At 35.8% G+C, this 20,289-nt stretch overlaps 1 protein-coding gene and 1 non-coding gene across 2 annotated transcripts; one reads left to right on the forward strand and one right to left on the reverse strand.

The window, feature by feature from the left end:
• The first annotated feature begins 2,903 nt into the window (after positions 1-2,903).
• CCT2 (chaperonin containing TCP1 subunit 2) lies at positions 2,904-20,036 on the forward strand. Its single transcript, XM_077111402.1, has 16 exons — positions 2,904-3,078; positions 3,740-3,814; positions 3,915-3,980; positions 4,649-4,760; positions 5,088-5,164; positions 5,268-5,380; positions 6,199-6,401; positions 8,124-8,224; positions 8,399-8,526; positions 9,949-10,052; positions 14,145-14,264; positions 14,671-14,799; positions 15,011-15,114; positions 15,444-15,543; positions 16,560-16,701; positions 19,770-20,036. The coding sequence occupies exons 1-16, from the start codon at positions 3,076-3,078 to the stop codon at positions 19,798-19,800; spliced, it is 1,608 nt and encodes a 535-aa protein (XP_076967517.1). The 5' UTR covers positions 2,904-3,075; the 3' UTR covers positions 19,801-20,036.
• LOC143643019 (U6 spliceosomal RNA) lies at positions 7,944-8,047 on the reverse strand. The gene has a single exon (XR_013156072.1). It is a non-coding gene; the product is annotated as a U6 spliceosomal RNA (small nuclear RNA).
• Positions 20,037-20,289: the final 253 nt, after the last annotated feature.

A 20,289-nucleotide genomic window follows, 5' to 3' on the forward strand; every position in this document is an offset into this window, starting at 1 on the left:
TTATGTGTTAAGAAAATTTAGGTTCTGAACAAAACAAATCTTTCTCCCTTTGGCCTCAAAGAGTAGGTGAGGTTCTAAATTATAGTCAATGTCTTCCTTACCCCTGTGTTCTGAATTACCTGAATCCCGATCTGAACAGCTTCATTCTTATCTTTAAATACCAGGTTATACATATATAAAATAGCCTCTCAAAATCTAGAAATAATAATTACCACTCCAGACTAAATGTGTCTGCTATAAGAGCTTACAACCTAGGTCCCTGTTTTCTTTCAAGCATTTTCTAAAGGAGGCCATACAATAATTGCTCTTTCATTTCTGGCTTATTTTGCCTCACCAAACGTCCCACAGGTTTATTCACATCGTTGCATGCCTCACAACTTTGTTCCTTTTTGTAGCAGCACAATATTCGATCACATGTATACACCATTGTTCATCAATCTACTTCTCAGTCAGTGCATCCTTCAGCCACCTGCATTCACTAGGCATCATGTATAAGTTCACAGTCCATCAACACTCTCAATTTTAGATATTTCATTGTTCCCAAGAGAAAGAGAACCAATAAACATACCCTCACCAAATAGGAAATCTAAACCGCCCCTTAACTCTTGTGCCTCCCCCCCATTATTTACCCCTGCTGTTGCTGTACTACTGCTGATGTTTTCCTGTCAAATATAGCCCATAAGGTTTGTTTGTTTATTATTATTATTTTGGGGATGCATGGGCAAGGAATCGACTTAATGTTTAATAATGAAGGGCCTTAGGTCAACCCAGAACTAACCCATCCCAATTCCAAAATTATCTTGATAACTGAAGCTGGATCTAACCTAAATGGGTCCATCCATACAGTTTAACCTATAAGTCACTTGTACCTCAGTATAATACTAAAAATCATGCCCATCATCATATGGGGGCTGCCATTTTCTTATATACATTCCGTGACTAAGCATGTAATCAATCTGTGCAGGCTCAATAATTAGATTACCTTAATTACATCATCTAGAGCCATTATCCTAAAACCTTTCCACCTTTTATTACTATAAAATTATCATAATTACTTCAGTTCAGAGATCAAGTTTTGGGGTCACTAAGCCATCTGTTCTCCTGCTTCATGCCTAGCATTAAACTCTTTCTCTCCTTGAAACCTTGGTGTCTCAGGAATAGGTTATTTCAGCCATCTGGTAGAAAATTCACCACTTTTGTCCGGTATCAGAGGAAGGGTCAGAAGACCCAATGGAGAAAAACAAATGTCTGAGAGTCTCTTCACAGGTGTCACTGTTGGCTGCCTTTGGCCTCAGCTCCACAAGGTAGCAGTAGCTGACTCCCAAGTCCCCACTGGAAGACCCTAGCAAGGAGGGTCCATTGGTTTCGCCATCATCGTTAGCCTCAGGCTTACCCTTCAGTTGACATAATATTAAATATTTCCCAATGTGTAATTTTGCCCACAATAAAAGTAGCCTTTTACAATATTATGCAGGCATCTTAGCTGCTCATTATAGTGACTCTTCTCATTCCAGAATGCAATTTGAGATATGCCCAATGAAGTGCATTTCCTTTTGAAAGACCAATTTTAACACACACACACACAAAACCCCAGAAAATTCTAGGTAGATTTTAAAAATTTACTCAGTTAGAACACTCCTTTTCAAATTGGATGTTAGGAATAGTGTTACCCAGGATTGGCAATATCTTCTGTAAAGGATCCCATAATAAATACCTTAGGCTTGACAGGCCACAAAGTGTCTACAGGACTGTGGAATAACTCACTCTGTCAATGTATTGCAAAAGCAGTCACAGACAGTACAAAAACGAAGGGGTATGCCTGTGTTCCAATAAAATTTTATGGACACTGAAATTTGAACTTCATGTAATTTTCACATCACAAAATCATTAAAAAAATTTTTTTCACAACCATTTGAACATGTAAAAACCATTCTTAGCTTTTGGGCCATACAAAAACAGGAGGCAGGCTGGATTTGTCTCCCATAGTTTGCCAAACCCTGGTGTAAACCCTCCCCATTTAAAGTGTATTGAAAGGCAGAAAGGCAATTTAAAATAGAAAATACCTGTCAAATGTAAGCAATTGTCAAAAATCAGGAGCTTGCTAAGCAACTAGCCAACAGAAGAAAAGTGGATAATAGCGGATGATAGAAAACCAATGGGTTTTCTTTTTTTTTTTTAACTGGCTTTATAGTCTTAGAGGTCATTTTGGGAAATAAGAATACTGTTTGTTTTTAAAATCTGAAATATTTGGCATTGATTTTTTTATCTTTACCAAGACATTATGTAAGAGTATGTTAGTCATCTCCACTAGTGAGGAGAAAAAAAAACGAATAAAATGCAAAGCCTTCTGAAAATGCGCAAAGATAAAGGACTCCAGAGTTCCCCGGACTGCCCTTTGGCGCAGTCATCTTCCAATTAGAAGCAGCGTTTTAAAATTCAGTGAAAGGAAAGTATGTGTTCCTTCTTAATACCTAAGCCATATTTTAAATTACAACAGCAATAAACATATTTAAGAATACGATGTAAACAACCAAAAAAAGCTGGAAAAGTTCAAAGGCGTTGCTTCTAGGAAGAGTAATGATGCAGTAGGAGAATTATGTTTTCCATGATTAGTATATGGCACTTTGCACTGTGTATGTTTACTTTAAAACAAATCATTAAAAACGAAATGTAAGAAAAGAAAACTGAAGGGCGGGCAAGAACCCCGTTGCTATGATAAATCCTGCGGCGCAGCGTCTCTTTGTCCTCAAGACGCCCACAGCCAAATCCGCCCGGCTCCACCCAGAATGCCAGACTCCTCCCTTCCGGGCCTGAGGGTGGTGCTGTAGCAGAGGGAGGAGCGTGGGCCGAGGCCCCGCCCCCTGCCGTGTAAAGACCTGCGCTTAAGTCTCGCGAGCCTCCACTCAAAACGTCCTCTTCCCTTCCTCTGCGCGCAGCGGCGTCTGGGGCGGAGCGCGGAGCCTGGTCCCGCCCCCTCCAGAAGAGCGTGTGGTGTCACTTCCGTGTCCCTCATCTTCTCAGTCCTCCCGCGTGAGCTGTAAAGGAATTAGCGGGCGTACTGAACTCTTTGGAGCCATGGTGAGTCCGTTTACCCCTGCTCTTGACCTGCTGTGTCCCGAGGTGGGCTACCGCCCGACTGCCCGCTCTCCTGTCCCAGCGCCGCGGGCTCCCAGTGCCTCTCTCGTGGGGCCGCCGCACATGGCGCGGGCAGCGGCGTGGGGCCTGCGTGGTGCCCACTGGTGTGAGTCCTCTACGCCGGGCGGGGAGAAGAGTAGGCCTCAAAGGTAACGCCTTATTCCGCGGCCTCCACAGTTCCAGAATTTCTGCCGCCCAGGCCTTAGCTCGAGCGAAGAAATTTCTAGTACACCAGGCTGGCTCTGCCCTCCCTCTTGGGGCGGGTCCAGGAGGTTCGAGGGTTGAAGATGGAGGCCTTGGCGGCATTATTCCCTCGCCTGCCGGACGATCCTCCCGAGGTGGTCTGCAGATCCCGACTTTCTTATTCGTAGTTTAAAATTATTTTTAGCTGTGCCGTACTTAACAGGCAGTTTCTTTGGAGTATAATTTAGTTTGGTACAGGTTTTGCAAGCTCCGCCTCACCTGTTCTGATGTAGAGCAGGTACACTGTGCTGTAAAATTTTTGCTTAGATATCAACTCTAAGTCTAGTGGAAGAACTCTGAACATACTGTGTTAAAGAGTACTGATAATTCAAATTATAGGTTTCTTGATTTTTCTTTTTAGGCATCCCTTTCCCTTGCACCTGTTAACATCTTCAAGGCTGGAGCTGATGAAGAAAGAGCAGAGACAGCTCGTCTGGTGAGCTTTGTTTTTTCTTCCTGCTTTTAAGAATAAAATTGTACTCTTCCTTTAAGACTTTAAAGGTGACTGATTCTGACATTCTCTGACTTTATTTCAGTCTTCTTTCATTGGTGCTATCGCCATTGGAGATTTGGTAAAGAGCACCTTGGGACCTAAGGGCATGGTAAGGAAAACAGGAATGTTTTTGTAAATTTTAATACTGTTTTAGAGTCATTGGTAGAGATATAGTTAATAACGATTAGTTTTTAAAATTTTTTTTATCTTTAAAACTTAGAATTATATAAGTAAGATATAAATATATTCTCACTAAAAATCAAAATAGTACCCATTCAAGTCTTGATAGAACACCTTCCCCAAACTTAGTCCCTTCCCCAATGGCAGCCACTGTTATTTTGATTTACATATTCTGGATATCTTTCTGTGTACTTAATGTGTGTGTTACACTTTTTCTGTAGCTTGCTTTGTGTTAGCGTAAGTAGATATATTACCTCCACTTTAACTGTCGAGAAGCAATTTGATTATTTTATAGTTTACTATGACTGTTGATGGACACTTCATCTGTTCCCCTTGTTTCAACTGTTACAGTGCTGAAACAAACCTTATTCCTGTCTCCCTGTGCTTTGTAGTGTTTGTAGGATTAAATGCTAGGGCTTTGTTTTGGGGTGTACATACTGAAAAAATTTGAGTAGATACATCAAAATAGCTAGCTATCCAGAGTGTTTATGCAGTAACAGTGTGTGAGAATACTAATTGACCCACTTTCCTCAAGATGTACCTCTGAAAAAAAAAATGTACCTCTGTCTTAACTTGGATCAAATATATTCCCTTTAGGATAAAATTCTTTTAAGCAGTGGACGAGATGCCTCTCTTATGGTAACCAATGATGGTGCAACTATTCTAAAAAACATTGGTGTTGACAACCCAGCAGCTAAAGTTTTAGTTGGTGAGTCTGAGGATAATATTGTTGTTTCATTAACATTTTAAGAAGCTTGTTTTTTAATAGGCTGTGTTAACTAATTGTACTTTCAGTTAATTGCCCACCACTTTTTACTGGATTGTTATTACTAAAACACAAGCTTCTAGAATGCAGTATAATTATTGGTGGTTAAAACTATTACATTGCAGACCTTAAAGTTCCAGAGACTGTCAGGTTAAGGAATCTTAGGTAAGTGAGATTTAGATTGGTAATTGATGTATTTGGAGCATTAAGCAATAGAGAAGTAATGCAAAAAGCAGAATTAGATATGAGTTAATAGATGATTTTTTTTAGATATGTCCAGAGTTCAAGATGATGAAGTTGGTGATGGCACTACCTCTGTTACTGTTTTAGCAGCAGAATTATTAAGGGTAAGAAAATAACTGCAACTTTAACTTTGTTTTGCTACTGTAGTTTAAATAGCAGTAATCACATCTTCACTATTGACAAGTGCTTTCCACTGTTTATTAATAGGAAGCAGAAACTTTAATTGCAAAGAAGATTCATCCACAGACCATCATTGCTGGTTGGAGAGAAGCTACAAAGGCAGCAAGAGAGGCTCTGTTGAGTTCTGCAGTTGATCATGGGTTGGTATACCAAAATACTACTATCTACTTTTCTACTCTTAAAATTTCGCATTCATTTATAACATGCTCAGCGTAGGAAATCTGGAGAGCACTGAAAGGTAAGCACAAACAGATGCTGCTGTCCTCCCCAAATAAAAAAAAACCCACATCATCCTCCAGTGATAGCCATCAACATCAAAGTTTAGATTTCTGGGGTTTTTTGCTTATATAATCAAAACAAAGATGCAAACAGAAAGCAAGTAGTATATTATATAGAGAGTTTTTAGCTTCTTTAACCTTGTTGAATACTAAGCACATTTCTAAATGTCAGATATTCTCAGCAGTATTAATTTTACTATAGTCATTTGATTTTTATGACTATGGTATAATTCACTCAACTTGTCTACGTTGAAAGTTTGTTGTTGTTGCCAATTTTTAGCTTTATAATAATGTGACAAACTTGTTACCAAGTAATTATGTTATTGCTGGGTCTGAGGTATATAGGTGTTTTAAGTCATTTTTATTTACATTATTAAATCTCTAGAAAATATTAGGTATATAACAGTGACTGTTTCCCTGTGTTCTTGACAGCGTGTGCGAATATGATTTGTTTCTTTTTCTTTTTTTTTGGTGAGGAAAATGGTACTTTTAATTTGCATTTCTTGATTATTGTTGAATTATTTTCAAATTGCGTACATTAAAAAATTAGAACACTTGCCATTTGGAGTGAGATTACCTATTTGACATAGGGTATCTGAATAAATTTTGAAAAAAGGAGTTGATATCTTTAGAGAAGCATTTTAAGAACAGATATGATATCCTTTTTTGTTTGTTTTTAGCTCTGACGAAGTTAAATTCCGTCAAGATTTAATGAACATTGCAGGAACAACGTTATCTTCAAAACTTCTCACCCATCACAAAGACCACTTTACTAAGCTAGCTGTAGAAGCTGTTCTCCGACTGAAAGGATCTGGCAATCTAGAGGCAATTCATGTCATCAAGAAGCTAGGAGGAAGTCTGGTAGATTCCTATTTAGATGAAGGTATGTGTGTCTGTGTGTGTATCAAATATGGGAGTTTTGTATGCTGAGGGGTAAAAACTATGCAGATACTGTTTTTAGCTAGTCCAGGCCAGCGATGCTATACAAAGCTAATCAGCTTGTAAAGGACACAAATCATATTGTAACTATTTATGTCATTTTAATCTGTTTGTTATATTGTGTTTTTTTTAATTGTGTTTTATAGAGTATGAGTTTTTTGAAGTGTTTTTATATTGTCTTTACTTCTCAATATGTCCTGTATAAAGTGTGTAAGCATTCTCTCTGTTAAGAAGGGAAGAAAGGAATAAGTTGTGCTTTACAGTTTGTGTTTGAACAATAATTTGGAGTCTTTGTTTTGCTGCATGTCATATGTCTTTAATTCAGAGGAGTAACATAATTCTGGAAATATTCTTGAATTTATGTCAGGACTCTGTATCATTTCTAATAAGGGCTGTGATAGGGTAAGATCATTGAAACATGGATAGTTGCACTTAACAGCTACCAAGCTTGAAGCCTACTCTCTGCCAGCCGTACAAGGAATTTCACTTGAAACTTTGGTTAGGTTCAGCTGAACAGAAAACTCAAGTTAATAGTGGCTTAATAAAGATAAAAGTTACCTCATCTGAAATGAGTCTGGAGAGGTAGGCAGTACTGGCTTTATACTGGTTCCAAATCAGCAGGGCACTAGGCGGGTAACTTGCGTCTCTGCCACTGATTACATTCCCATTTTACAGATGAGTGTATAAGATTGAGTAATTTGTTCAAGTTTACTTAGCCAGTAAACAGGGACATGACTGGGACAGATTTGTCTGACTCCGTTGTCCATGGCTTTTCCATTTACCACCAGCCTCAGTTCTTCAAAAAGTTTACTAGGGTGGGCCACAGTGGCTCAGCAGACAGAGTTCTCACCTGCCATGCCGGAGACCCGGTTCAATTCCCAGTGTCTGCCTATGCAAAAAAAAGGTTTAGTAACCTCTGTTAATACCTTGTGTACCAGAATCATCACAGCTTGTTTCCACTTGTGATACTGGCTTTAAGCTAATGAAAGTAGATTTAACTTAATATTTTTATACACCTGTGTGTGTAGTATGTATCTGAAACAAAGTTTCAGAATAGTATGTTAACTTTTACTATTTTGTGTTTCATATATTTTTTTTTTATATTTCCTACTAAATTGTTTTTATGACCACTGCTCTAGTGGAAGTTTTAGGAGCTTGGTAAATTGGGACTTACATACATTCTTTGAAAGATTAATTTGATAAAGCTGATAGCTTTTTTTTTTCTGTCCCTAGAGTTTAGGACTTTTACTTTGTCCCATGGTCACCGAAGTAAAAATCATAATAAAACATTCTGCTTTCCTTTGCAACCCCCCATTGGAAAAAACTTCTGTAGGAAAAAAAAGCTTTTGTACATGGGACGAAACTTGATATAAATTCAAAATTTACAGATAAGGGTTAGCTCTATCACTCATCTCTTTTAAAAGTTTCTATGAATATACAGCCAAAACCAACAAGTCATCTCCCTTAAAATGTTATGTTTACGTTAAAAAATATGAAACACTTCATGAATTTGTATGTCATCCTTGCACAAGAGCTATGCTGCTCTCTGTATCATTCTGATTTTAGTATATGTACTGCCACAGTAAGCACCTGGTAGCTTTTTAGATTTACTGATGCAGCCTTGAAGTATTTTAATATAGTAGAATGATTCATGTATTTCTTGTAGGTTTTCTGTTGGATAAAAAAATTGGAGTAAATCAACCAAAACGAATCGAAAATGCTAAAATTCTTATCGCAAATACTGGGATGGATACAGACAAAATAAAGGTGCGTGAGTACATCTGAAATTCTAATTGCTGGTTGTTATACACTCAAGGCTTGAAAGTCAGTTGCACTAAAAAACTTAAGACTTTATTTTTTAATGTACATACAAATGTTGAAATATGCTATGAAACTGTAAGGGTAATGAAAGTGATATTATTTTTATGCTTCCTTCTGTAGATATTTGGTTCCCGTGTAAGAGTTGATTCTACAGCAAAGGTTGCAGAAATAGAACATGCAGAAAAGGAAAAAATGAAGGAGAAAGTTGAACGTATTCTTAAGCATGGAATAAATTGCTTTATTAACAGGTCTGTCTTTGCTTGTGCTGGCAGTATTTGTAATAGTCTGAGAAAGAATTTTCTTTCTGTGAGGACTTACGGAAATACCTTACATTGGATTTTATATTTAAAAACTCCTTTTTTCAAACATAAATATATTGCGCAACAAGGCATTTGCATTGCAATGATTTCACTGCTTTTTTTTTTTTAATTTACCCTTTTTATGTTAACAGTTTTCTGATTTGGCTTTATGTATTTGGAGTAGAGGTTTAATTTCAAACCAAGTGACAGGAGTTAAAATTAACAAAAGGCTAAGAACATAGGAATGAGACAAGAATGAAGAAATGATGCATATTAAGAGTTTTGGAGCTTATCTTTAATTTGTGTGAAAAAAATTTGTAAATTCTCTGCATGTGTCCTTAATTTTCAGCATCTGAAGCATTTGAGGATTGTTTTGAATGGTGAAAACACTAGAAGAACAGCACTTTGAGTTCAGTGGCAATAGTTAACTTTAGGACAATCTAAATAGAGTAATAGTGCTTGAATTAAAAATAATTGTTTTGGGCCAAATGTTTGTGGGCTTTTTAAAAGTAAGTTTCTAAACTTTGATGTCATCTGTGAATCTGATAATACATATTTTTTAAGTTACAAATTTTTGGAAGTTCTTTTTACTCCTATTGTAAAAGTAATATTTGCTCATCTTAGATAATAGATAAGTATAAAGAAGAAACAGACATTAAAGTCTTGCCTACCAGAAATTTTTCCTTTATCCTGTTGACGTTTTTTTGTGTGTTGTGTGTATAGCGTTTCAGGTTTTTATTTTTTTTTTTCCCCCAATGGGCAGGTACCGGGAAATGAACCCGGGTCTCTGGCACAGCAGGCAAGAATTCTGCCACTGAGCCACCATTGCACCACCCTTTATTGTTCTTTTGTAACTTGTTTTTTCACTTAAAATTTTTAAAGTGAAAAGTACAAATTTTTACTTAAAATTATGAATTTGCCATTATTTAATTAGTATGTTATGATTTATTTAAACACAGTCCTAGTGGACATTGAGGTCATTGGCAGGTTCTGTTATATCCAAAAATTCTGACAAGTGTCTCCTCCATTCAGTTTTTAAATATTAATTTTCTTGCTATACCTCCAAGAGTAGGCTGTAAAACATATGAGCTTTTATTATTTTTAGTGCGTCACTACTTTTATAAATTGTGGGCCCAATTTATAGTCAGTAGCAATATTTTTTTAAAAACTTATTTTCAATGCTAGCATGGATGTACTGGTATTAAGATTTATAAGTTATAATTGTAAAAGTAAGAAATGGTTATCTTGTTCTAATTTGCATTTTCTGATAACCGGTGAAGTAAAAATAATTCCATGTTTTTTTAGCCTACTGTATTTTGTCTTGTGACTTACCAGTTTTGGACGTAATGCTTTTATGTATTTTATTTACAGGCAGTTAATTTATAATTATCCTGAACAGCTCTTTGGTGCTGCTGGTGTCATGGCTATTGAGCATGCAGATTTTGCAGGAGTGGAACGCCTAGCTCTTGTAACAGGTATGGACATTTGTAACAAGCAAACTCTTGGACTTACTGGGTGCTGTTATGTGGAACTCATTGTTAAGAATACGAAGAAATCCTTTCAAGGTGCTTGTATTAGTTAGGGTTCTCTAGAGAAACAGAATTAGCAGGAAATATCCATAGATATAAAATTTATAGAAGTATCTCAGGTTGAGGGGGGAAGGGTTCAGTGGTAAAATTCTTGCCTGCCATGTGGGAGACCCAGGTTTGATACCTGGTCCATGCACTCCCCCTCGCTCCAAAAAAAAGACAAAAATTCAACAGATCATACTGCAATAACAGGATGCTCATATGGAAAAAATAATGAAATGTGACCCCGCCATACAGCATACAACAAAAAAAAGTATCTCACAGAACCGTTGGAACGTAGAGTCCAGAAGCCGTAGTGAAGCTGATAACTCCAATGAAGGAACTGGATGAACTCCACAGGAGAGGTTCTCAGGCCAAAGCAGGTAGAGAGGCTGTCTCTTCCTCAATCTTCCTTAAAAGCCTTCCAGTGATTAGATTAAACATCACACACTGCAGAAGACACTCCCTTTGACTGATTACAAATGCGATCAGCTATGGATGCAGCTGATGTGATCATGATTTAATTCTATGCAATGTCCTCATTACAACAGATAGGCCAGCAGTTGCCCAGCCAGACAAATGGGCACCCCTATCTTGCCATGACAGAGCTTAAGAAATCTGACTTATTTGGATCAAAACCTTTAGTTTAGTTAAGGCTTTATTTTTTTTTTTAATGAGAGGTTTGGGTTTATAGAATAATTATGAATGAAATATAAGATTCATGTATACTTCCCTACCACCAACATCTTTCATTGATGTGGAACATATGTTACAATTGATGGCAGTACTTTTTTATTGTACTTTTTAACAGTTGTTACCTTTGTTACAGTTGATGAAATTATTGAAATGGTACTATTAACTGTTGTCCATAGTTTACATTATGTGTGTTTTTCCCCATATGCCACCCTGTTATTAGTGTTGTATGTTTGTTATAATCCATAAAGGAATAGTCTTACTTGTGCTAAGTATGTGCTACATACTTCACTGTGTTATACAGTCCTATATTTTAAATTTGTGCTATCATAACATGTATGACTTTAAGTTTTACCTTTTATCTATATTCACTTATGTAACTCATTGCAGTTATTTACACTTACCATATTGTATTGTGCTGTTATTCCTACCATCCATTATCAAACCATTATGGTCAACCCAAACAGAAATTCTGTTCAAATCTCAAATTATATGCCAAATTTGCTCTAAGTATAGACTTAAAACATTATCTTAAAGATATACTATATTTTTTCTCACAAACCCACAGGACCACCATTTTAAGCATATAATCTAAATCAACTAGAACTTTAAAAAGAAAGTCTTAAGTCTTGAGTAATATAATCTTTGTGCCCAGTGTGAGAGTACAATAATAATAGTAATCTTCATTGTGCAATCTTTATGTGCCAGAGAGTGGGTCAAGTAGGTAAGCATTGCTTTTATTAACTTAAAGTTTTTTGAAAGTAGTAAATGTTAAAGTGAAACAATATGAAGATGTATAATGAAAAGTTACATCTTCAAAAATACCAGTGATACGGTCCCACTTGTGTTGCGTAGAAATTTTGTTTACATGTGACACATACCTACCTTAAAATGACATATAGTACAACTTGCTGCTTTTTCTTGTGAAATAGTTTTTAGGGAAATCTAAGCTGCCCTTGAAAAATTTTAATAACGTCTATCCTCTAATCTTCAGATACTGGAAAATGAATGAATAGGTTGGAAAGTTGGTTTGGGATCTGGGGATGAGAATTAAGGAGACCTGGCATTTGCAATGTCAAGGTTTTAGGATTATTGTATTCACTTTGAAACTGTTATTAGTATTCGGTGAAATTAAAGCATACTCACATTTGAAAAACAGAATTGGTTTCATCTCAGAATAATTTCTTAAGACTTTTTTTTTCCTTTTTGACATTTTATTTCTCGTTTTTAAAAATTTTTTTAAAATATTTTTACTGAGAAATGTCCACACATATACTGTCCAACTATATTATACAATCAGTGCCTCACCGTATCATCACACAGTTGTTTATTTTTCACCATGATGATTTGCATCACTCCAGAAAAAGAAAGAAAAAGCAAAAAAAAAAAACATGCTTCCCATACCCCTGACCCCTCCCTCTTATTGATCCACAGTATTTCAATCTAGCCAATTTTTACCCTGTATCTGCCCCTATAATATTTATTTTTTAGCTTTCTTAGATAAAAAGCGCACCATACATAAGGTTTTCACAATCACACGGTTACATTGTAAAAGCTGTGTAGTTATACAGTCTTCAAGAATCAGTGCTGGAACACAGTTCACGAGTTTCAGGTACTTCCCTCTAGCCACTCCAATACACCATAAACTGAAAGGATACCTTTTTAAGGCATAAGAATAACTTCCAGATTCTTACGCCATTTTTAATAATTTCAGGAGCATAGTCTTCCTGTGACCTAAAGAGGCATTTTTTCTTTCATTAATTACCTTGTGGCTGTTTGCCTGCTTTAATTAAATAAAGTTCTTTTAAAATCTTTGCATACCTGAGGCTTCAGTTGACATGTAAAGTGTATGGGCTCATGTTTTTGTAATTCACCTTTTAATGTGAGAAAAATACAAGATAAAATAGGAAATAAATGTGAATGATATTACATTGGTGCAATAAGTTGATACCTGTCTTAGGGCTTCATATATGAAATTGCCTCGTACTCACAAACAAATTTACTTCAAGCAAACTCACTATATGGCTGTGAAGTTGAGGCAGTTGCTGCTCCCATCTTCAGGATCTCATTTGTCAAGGTGTGTGAAATTGGATCTTGGAGATGTCGAGTAATGTCTTGAAAGCAAACATGGAAGAATTAAGTGAAAAGCCAACCATACTGTTTCCACATTTAGATATCTTAGGAATTTGCTAACCAAAAGTAAAAAGAACTTCAGCTATACAAATTATAGTTTGGAATACCAATAGTCTTTTTTACAAATGTAAAGTTAAAAAGATAGTAGACACCCCTGGGAGTCATGTCCCACGTAGACAGGGGGAGCGTGGTGAGTTTGCTTGTTTTGGCTGGAGAGAGAGGCCACATCTGAGCAACAAAAGAGGTTCTCTTGGGGATGACTCTTAGGCCTAATTTTAAGTAGGCTTGACCTGTTCTTTGTGGGGTTAAGTTTCATATGAACATGGAAAAGAACATATGGAAAAGAAAAAAAAAAGATAATAGAGCTTTAATTATTCAGCATATTTATTTGTAAGGAGTAAGAAACTGGTTAGTTGGTAATACATGGACCCTGCATCATTAAAAGAGTAATGAATTAGAGAAAGGAATTTGAAAATAGAAGTCAAGCTCCCGCTTAATTAAGAACCAGGAAAGGAAATAGCTGACGTTTTCAGTTTGCAACATGCAAAATGGAGGAAAATAGCAATAGAAGATGAGACATAAGGAATAAAATGAATTTTTTTTTCCATAAGTTTTCTCTGGGAAATTCCCAGTATACATTGCCCCCTTTCCAGACCCCAAAGGAGCCTTTTTCTAACATTTCCATTATGAAATATGTAGATACCAAATGCTCACTATAAAAACAGTGTCTAAAATCTGTACTGTTTTTAACATAATAGGACTAGGATTTGTCAAACATTTTCATCTTTTGTGCCTGAAAATTGTATAAGAAGCCTGGTCTCTCTTGTAGACTGGATTCAAAAGAGAATCTAAATTCAGGTTCAGACTTAAAGGTTAATGTCTCAGTTTAACCTATAGAGTATAGGTTTGAAGCCAAACTTGAGTTTGAATCCCACCTTCACCATATTTATAACTTAGGTGACTAAACCTCTCTTTTGCTTCAGTATTGTCATTTGTAAAATGGGATAATAGAATTTATCTCATAGAGGAGTTATGAAAGTTAATCCGTCTGAAGTATCTGCATGTTGTAAGCAATTAGTTTTTGAAATGTTGATGTTAACCTGTTTACTGCTTTTTTGAAAGACAAATTTTAAACCTGTTAGGCATTTAATTAATACATATTTATGTTTATAGGTGGTGAAATTGCCTCTACTTTTGATCACCCAGAGCTGGTAAAGCTTGGAAGTTGCAAACTTATTGAGGAAGTCATGATTGGAGAAGACAAACTCATTCACTTTTCTGGGGTAGCTCTTGGTGAGCAGTTGTGTAGATCCTAGTTAAAATGTCTAAATCCTTGCTAGGATCTATTGAATTGAAATGAAAGAAAAAGTTCCTATATTATATTAGAATATGTTATTCTGTAAATCTTAACTATATATAGAGAAGCATGATGTGTTTTATTTCAGTCTTTTTTAAGGTCAGCCTGAATCATACTTACCTTGCCTTTGTGAACAGTGTATAGTCAACGTGTTTTTTTCTTGATAACTTAAACTATTATTATGAAAATGGATTGTTAGCAAAAAGAATTATAACAGTGGAACACATGTTAATTTTCAAAGCCAAATAATTAGTTAAACAACCTACATAAATAATTCCTACTGTTTTATGTTTAATAAGTAGGTATTCTCTGTGCCATAAGAATATTATTTTTTAATTTTAGGTGAGGCTTGTACCATTGTTCTGCGTGGTGCCACTCAGCAAATTTTAGATGAAGCAGAAAGATCTTTGCATGATGCTCTTTGTGTACTTGCTCAAACTGTAAAGGATTCTAGAACAGTGTATGGAGGAGGTAAGCATTTGAAAAAATTGAACATATTTTATTTCTCTTAAAGTACAGGACGAATCATAATGATTTTAAAGGCTCTTATAGAAATTTTATTTGAATTGTTTTTGCACTTAATTTCGAAGTACTTGACAGATCTGAAAGGAAGTCAGTAATTCAGTCAGTGCCTTGGAGGCAACTAAGCATAACAATTTTTTATTGAAATTTTAATTCATAGGCTGTTCTGAGATGCTAATGGCTCATGCTGTTACAAAGCTTGCTAGTAGAACACCAGGCAAAGAAGCTGTTGCAATGGAGTCTTATGCCAAGGCACTGAGAATGGTAAGATAATGAAAACAAGAGATCTGAATGTAAATTCTGTGGGTATTTATGGTTTTAAAAAATGAATACATTTTTTTCTATCTTGGACAGAAAAGATTTACTTTTGGCTTTTAAAAATGTTCCATTTCAAAAAATAATAATACAAGTAGTGTTTCATACCACTTTTCTACTTAATTCTGGAGTTTATCTTCTTTATGAGCAGTAATTAAAAGAAAGCACGTTTTACGTTGTTTTAAAATGTTAATTTTTAGAAGCTGGCCTTTTCCTTAGGACTAAATCAACTTTATTATAGTAGAATAACACTGGTTATATTTGTCTTCATTTCATAGTTGCCAACCATCATAGCTGACAATGCTGGTTATGACAGCGCAGATCTGGTTGCGCAGCTTCGAGCTGCCCACAGTGAAGGCAAAATAACTGCTGGATTGGGTGAGAAATCAGTTGTTCATTTGGTTATTAAAAGTAACTTTACCAAGCCTTTTTTTTTTTGACAAAATTCTCATAATAACCATATAGAAGACTCCTGTGATTCTTCCCTTCAGAAACATTTATTCTGGGAAAAGCTGTTTAACTTCATATTCTTCTCAGTATCATCAAGAAATTTATTTTTTAAGTAAGATAAAGCTGGATAGAGGATTTGTGACTAGTTTGGTATATAATGGCAGTAGGATACAAATAAACTGTATTTTTATTTTTTTTTTTTAACATGGGCAGGCACTGGGAATCGAACCTGGGTACTCTGGCATGGCAGGCAAGCGTCCTTGCCTGCTGAGCCACCGTGGCCCGCCCTTAAACTGTATTTTATATTCTGAAATAGATATAAACTCTGTTATATTTCTTGTAATACAGTTAGTGTTAACTCCTAATCTCACAGTCAGTTTATTCTGTGACATTCTTGAGGGTAGATAAAAGTGGCAAAGAAGGCAGATTTCATTGAGATTAAAGAACTTCACATCGTACTCTCAGATGGGAGTTAATTTTGTCACTAGACAAAAGGGAACTTATTAATGTATCAGATATGAAGTAGGATTCTTACATGAGAAAAAAGTTGGGTAGACGTCTTAATTTGCTTCCAGTTAAGATTTCATGGTTATTAGTGATGGACAAATTTTCTGCAATAATCTTACATAAATAACAATATTGATATTGTTAAAGATCCATTGATAGAAGATTAATGTGTGATGTAGTATTCTGTATAATTTTCATTATTTGACACTGTTGCCTTCTCTTGATACACATGGTAAGTAGGTGACCTTTTAATTTTTTAAGACTTTCCTTGAGTTTCTATAGGCTGATGAGAATGTGCTAAGTTGAATAATTAGGTGTTGTAATCTTATTTTTTATAAATCTGAGGATTAATTTTATTTGTTCTAAAGCATTAGAGATGTTTTGATGTTTTGGTTCTTTAAGATGGAATTTATTTAGTCAATATTTTATATTTTCAGATATGAAAGAAGGTACCATTGGAGATATGGCAGTACTGGGTATAACAGAAAGTTTCCAAGTCAAGCGACAGGTTCTTTTGAGTGCAGCTGAAGCAGCAGAAGTGATTCTGCGTGTGGATAACATTATCAAAGCAGCACCAAGGTATCATAGCACTTTTAAAAACATTTTTGTCTCATTTCTGTCTTCTGCCTTTTGATCAAGAAGACTTTCTCATTCCAGTGATGCTGGGTCCCAGCTAATCCCCGGGAGTCAGGTCCCATGTTGCCGGGGAGATTTATTCCCCTTGGAGTCATGTCCCATGTAGGTAGGCAATGAGTTCACCTGTCAGATTGGCTTAGAGAAGAGAGAGGCCACATGTGAGCAACAGAAGAGGTTCTCTTGGGTGACTTTTAGGTATAATTATCAGTAGGCCTAGCCTCTCCTTTGCCACAAATAAGCTTCATATTGGCAAACCCCAATATTGAGGGCTCAGCCTTACTGAATTGGTTTCCCCAATGCTGTGAGAATATCAGGAATTCCCCAGATGGGGAAGTTAAATATTTCTTCCTTTCTACCCAGCCCCCTAAGGGGACTTTGCAAATACTTTTTTATTCTCTGCCCAAATTACTCTAGGATATATTGGGGCATCACACTAACCTGTACAAACCAACAAGATCTCATGCTCTATTCAAGGTTCCATATAATTATGATGTTCAAATAAACGGATCTTACAAGTTAAATTAGATAATGTGCTACACAAAATATAAATTTTGCACCAAATAAACATCTCTCCCTTTGGTCTCACACAGAAGTTGAAGTTTGAAAGTATGGGCCATATCATCCTTTACCCAGTAGGATTTGATTGTGGGTTGAATAGAGGATGTGAGAGAAAAAGAAATAAAAGATAATTCAAGATGTTTGTCCTGAGAAACAAGACTATCACTTATATGAGATGGAAGGAAGATATTTGGGAGGAAGATTGGGGTTTGAGTTTTGGACATTTGAAAAAGATGTCTATTGAGTACTGGCAGTTGGCTAGTTGAGCCTGTAATTAAGGGGAGAAGTAAGAGCTGTAGTTGATAAATTTAAACGTTGTTAGCCTGTATATGGTGTTTAAAGCCAAGAGACTTGGCTGGGTCCCTAAGAGTGAATGTAACTGAAGAAGGGAAGAGATTTTTAGTATTGAGCACTAGAGGAGTCCAATAATAAAGTTTGGGAACAATTAGAGCAACCAACAAAAGAGATTTAAGGAATGTACAAATATGGGTAACTGAGTGATGGGTATATGAGGGGTCATAATATAATCTGTGCTCTTAACTGTATGTTTAAAATTTTCCATAATACACATATTTTTTTAAAAAGGGATGCCACTTAGGTAGGAGGGAAACCGAGGAAGTTTGTGTCCTGGAAGCTAAATAAAGAAAGTATTTAAAGGGGGAACTCTCAAAATGTTGTGAATAGGTCACATAAGATAAAGACTGAATATTGACCTTAAAAAATTGGATTTAGCAGCCTAGGGGCCATTGGTAATTTCAAGCAATTGTAGTGGAATGGAGGGGGCAAAAGTTTGACTAAAGTATGTTTAAATAGAGGCTGAGAAAAGAGGAATTGGACAAAGTGCTTATAGATAGCTCTTTTAAGCATGTAGTTAGGGAGTGTGAGTTTTAGCCTTAATACTCAGCATGTTTAAATGGGAGTGATTTAGTAGAGAGGGGGAATAATTGATGTAGAAGAGGGGAGCAGTCTCTAGTGGAGAGGGAAGGGGAGATCTAGAGTGCAAAAGGGGAGATCTAAATCAATGGAATCGATTTAGATAGGAGCAGTTTTTGACTGAATTGTAGCTCTCTGGTCAGTGACTATTGAAGGAAGGAAAAAGAAGGAAATAGTGATTTGGATGTGGACAGAAAAGAGTTACAGTATTCAAATCTAATTTGATGTGGTAGAAAGGAGGCTGGGCTAAAAAATATAGAAATTCTCTACTACTGGCCCTGGAGGGACAATAGGATAATGGGAAGTATTCCATATTTTGAAATGAAAAAGTACTCCCAAGGAAAGAAGTTGATACATTTTTCTTGAAAGTATTGCCATCAGAGATGGTAAAATGCTATTATGCTTTTATTGTCTTTAGAAAACCGGGTTCTATTACTAAGATTTTCTGACACTGGTAAAGTCACATAGTCACACCTACCCTCATGAATCTTTGCAATAATTCCATGCCCTGAACCACGATTTGGAATGATACCTTACCTGCTCTGATAGTTTTGCTCTCAGAGATTTGTCTGTTAAAAATAAATTAGAAATTCTGAGATGTTTGTGGTGAAGACATATGAATACTTTTGTTTAACCCAGACTTCCCAAATTTACTGGTTTGTGAATTCTTTTTCCTTGTTGACCTTCTGTTAACATTACCAAAGCAGCACAGATCAGTGCTCTGCAACAACTGCTTGTTAACTTTTTCTATATTAATGATGATTAACATCCTTTATCATATTCTAATCCCCATTCTTCTAAAACTCCTGAGGATAAATTTATCACTTCCTTTATGTGACCCCAGTATGCTGTACTCTTTGATTTTTTTGTACTTTACCTACTTCTCTTACTGCTATGTTTGGTTCTAGCAGCAGTGTCTTTCAAGCCCTGGCTCCTTGGACCAGGTGTTAAGTAAAAAATTTCATTAAGTACACTTATCAGCCTCCCTCCCCAAGAAACTCTCATATTCCTCTTCACTGCACTGCCACTAGAAAATAAAATGTGACATCTACAGTGTGTGAGGGTTAATGCTAGTGTACTTCAGTGGGTTACCCCATCAACAGCTTGTCTATTGGCATTTTTCTTTCCTTTAAAATAGTAATCCAGAAATTTTCATCTAGAGGCTCCAGAGCCTTGTTATTTTACAACTTTTGGTTAAGAGTAACTATCCTCGATCAATTTAGTAAAATTCTCCAGCACATCTGTCAATTGAAAACATGAATTAACTTTTTCTGGAAATTGTCTTTGTTAATTAGGTTTGTTGTTTGGATAAGAAATTGAGAACTGTTAAATACTGTAGTCCTTAAGGTTCCACAGATTTTATAATATAATTATTGAGGGGAGAATTGGTTTATAATGGTTTTCATTAAATTAGTGATCTAGCTGGGTTTGTACTTTGTTTAAAAAAAATATATAAAATCATGCTTTTCATTTTTCACTACTAGCTTTTTACTTACATGTGTATTTTGTAATTGTTATAGGAAACGTGTTCCTGATCACCACCCCTGTTAAGCATTCCCATATGTTGTGTTCTGGACCAGTTCATAGCAAAGTTATGTTTGAAAGCCTTCAACCTCTTAAAGAAGACTGTGGAAACAAAGTTAACTGAGGCTGTTATATCCTTAAGTTCCTGGATATTTAGCTGACCTTGTATTTTAACATGGGTCTAATTTATTTGCTGTTTGCTTTTCCATAAAAACCAATTGGTTTCTAATACTGTGCATTAAAATAAAAGTTTAGAACTACTACGTTCTTTATCTGTCTTACTGATTTGTACCCTGATTTAACTCTACTTAATGGGAATGAGTCATTATATTTTTGCAGTATAGAGTTGTTTCAGCATAAAAACCTTAAAAATTAATGAAATAGTTATCTTTTAATAGAAGCCCAAGCTAAATGGGTCAAGCACCATGTCACTTTAATCTTTTGGTTTTGTTGTTGGACCATAAACAAAATCATACAATCTTTACTACCCATTTAATTTTATGTAGTGAAAGTACC

This window comes from Tamandua tetradactyla, chromosome 7 (genome assembly GCF_023851605.1).
Source record: "Tamandua tetradactyla isolate mTamTet1 chromosome 7, mTamTet1.pri, whole genome shotgun sequence".
NCBI lineage: Eukaryota > Metazoa > Chordata > Mammalia > Pilosa > Myrmecophagidae > Tamandua > Tamandua tetradactyla.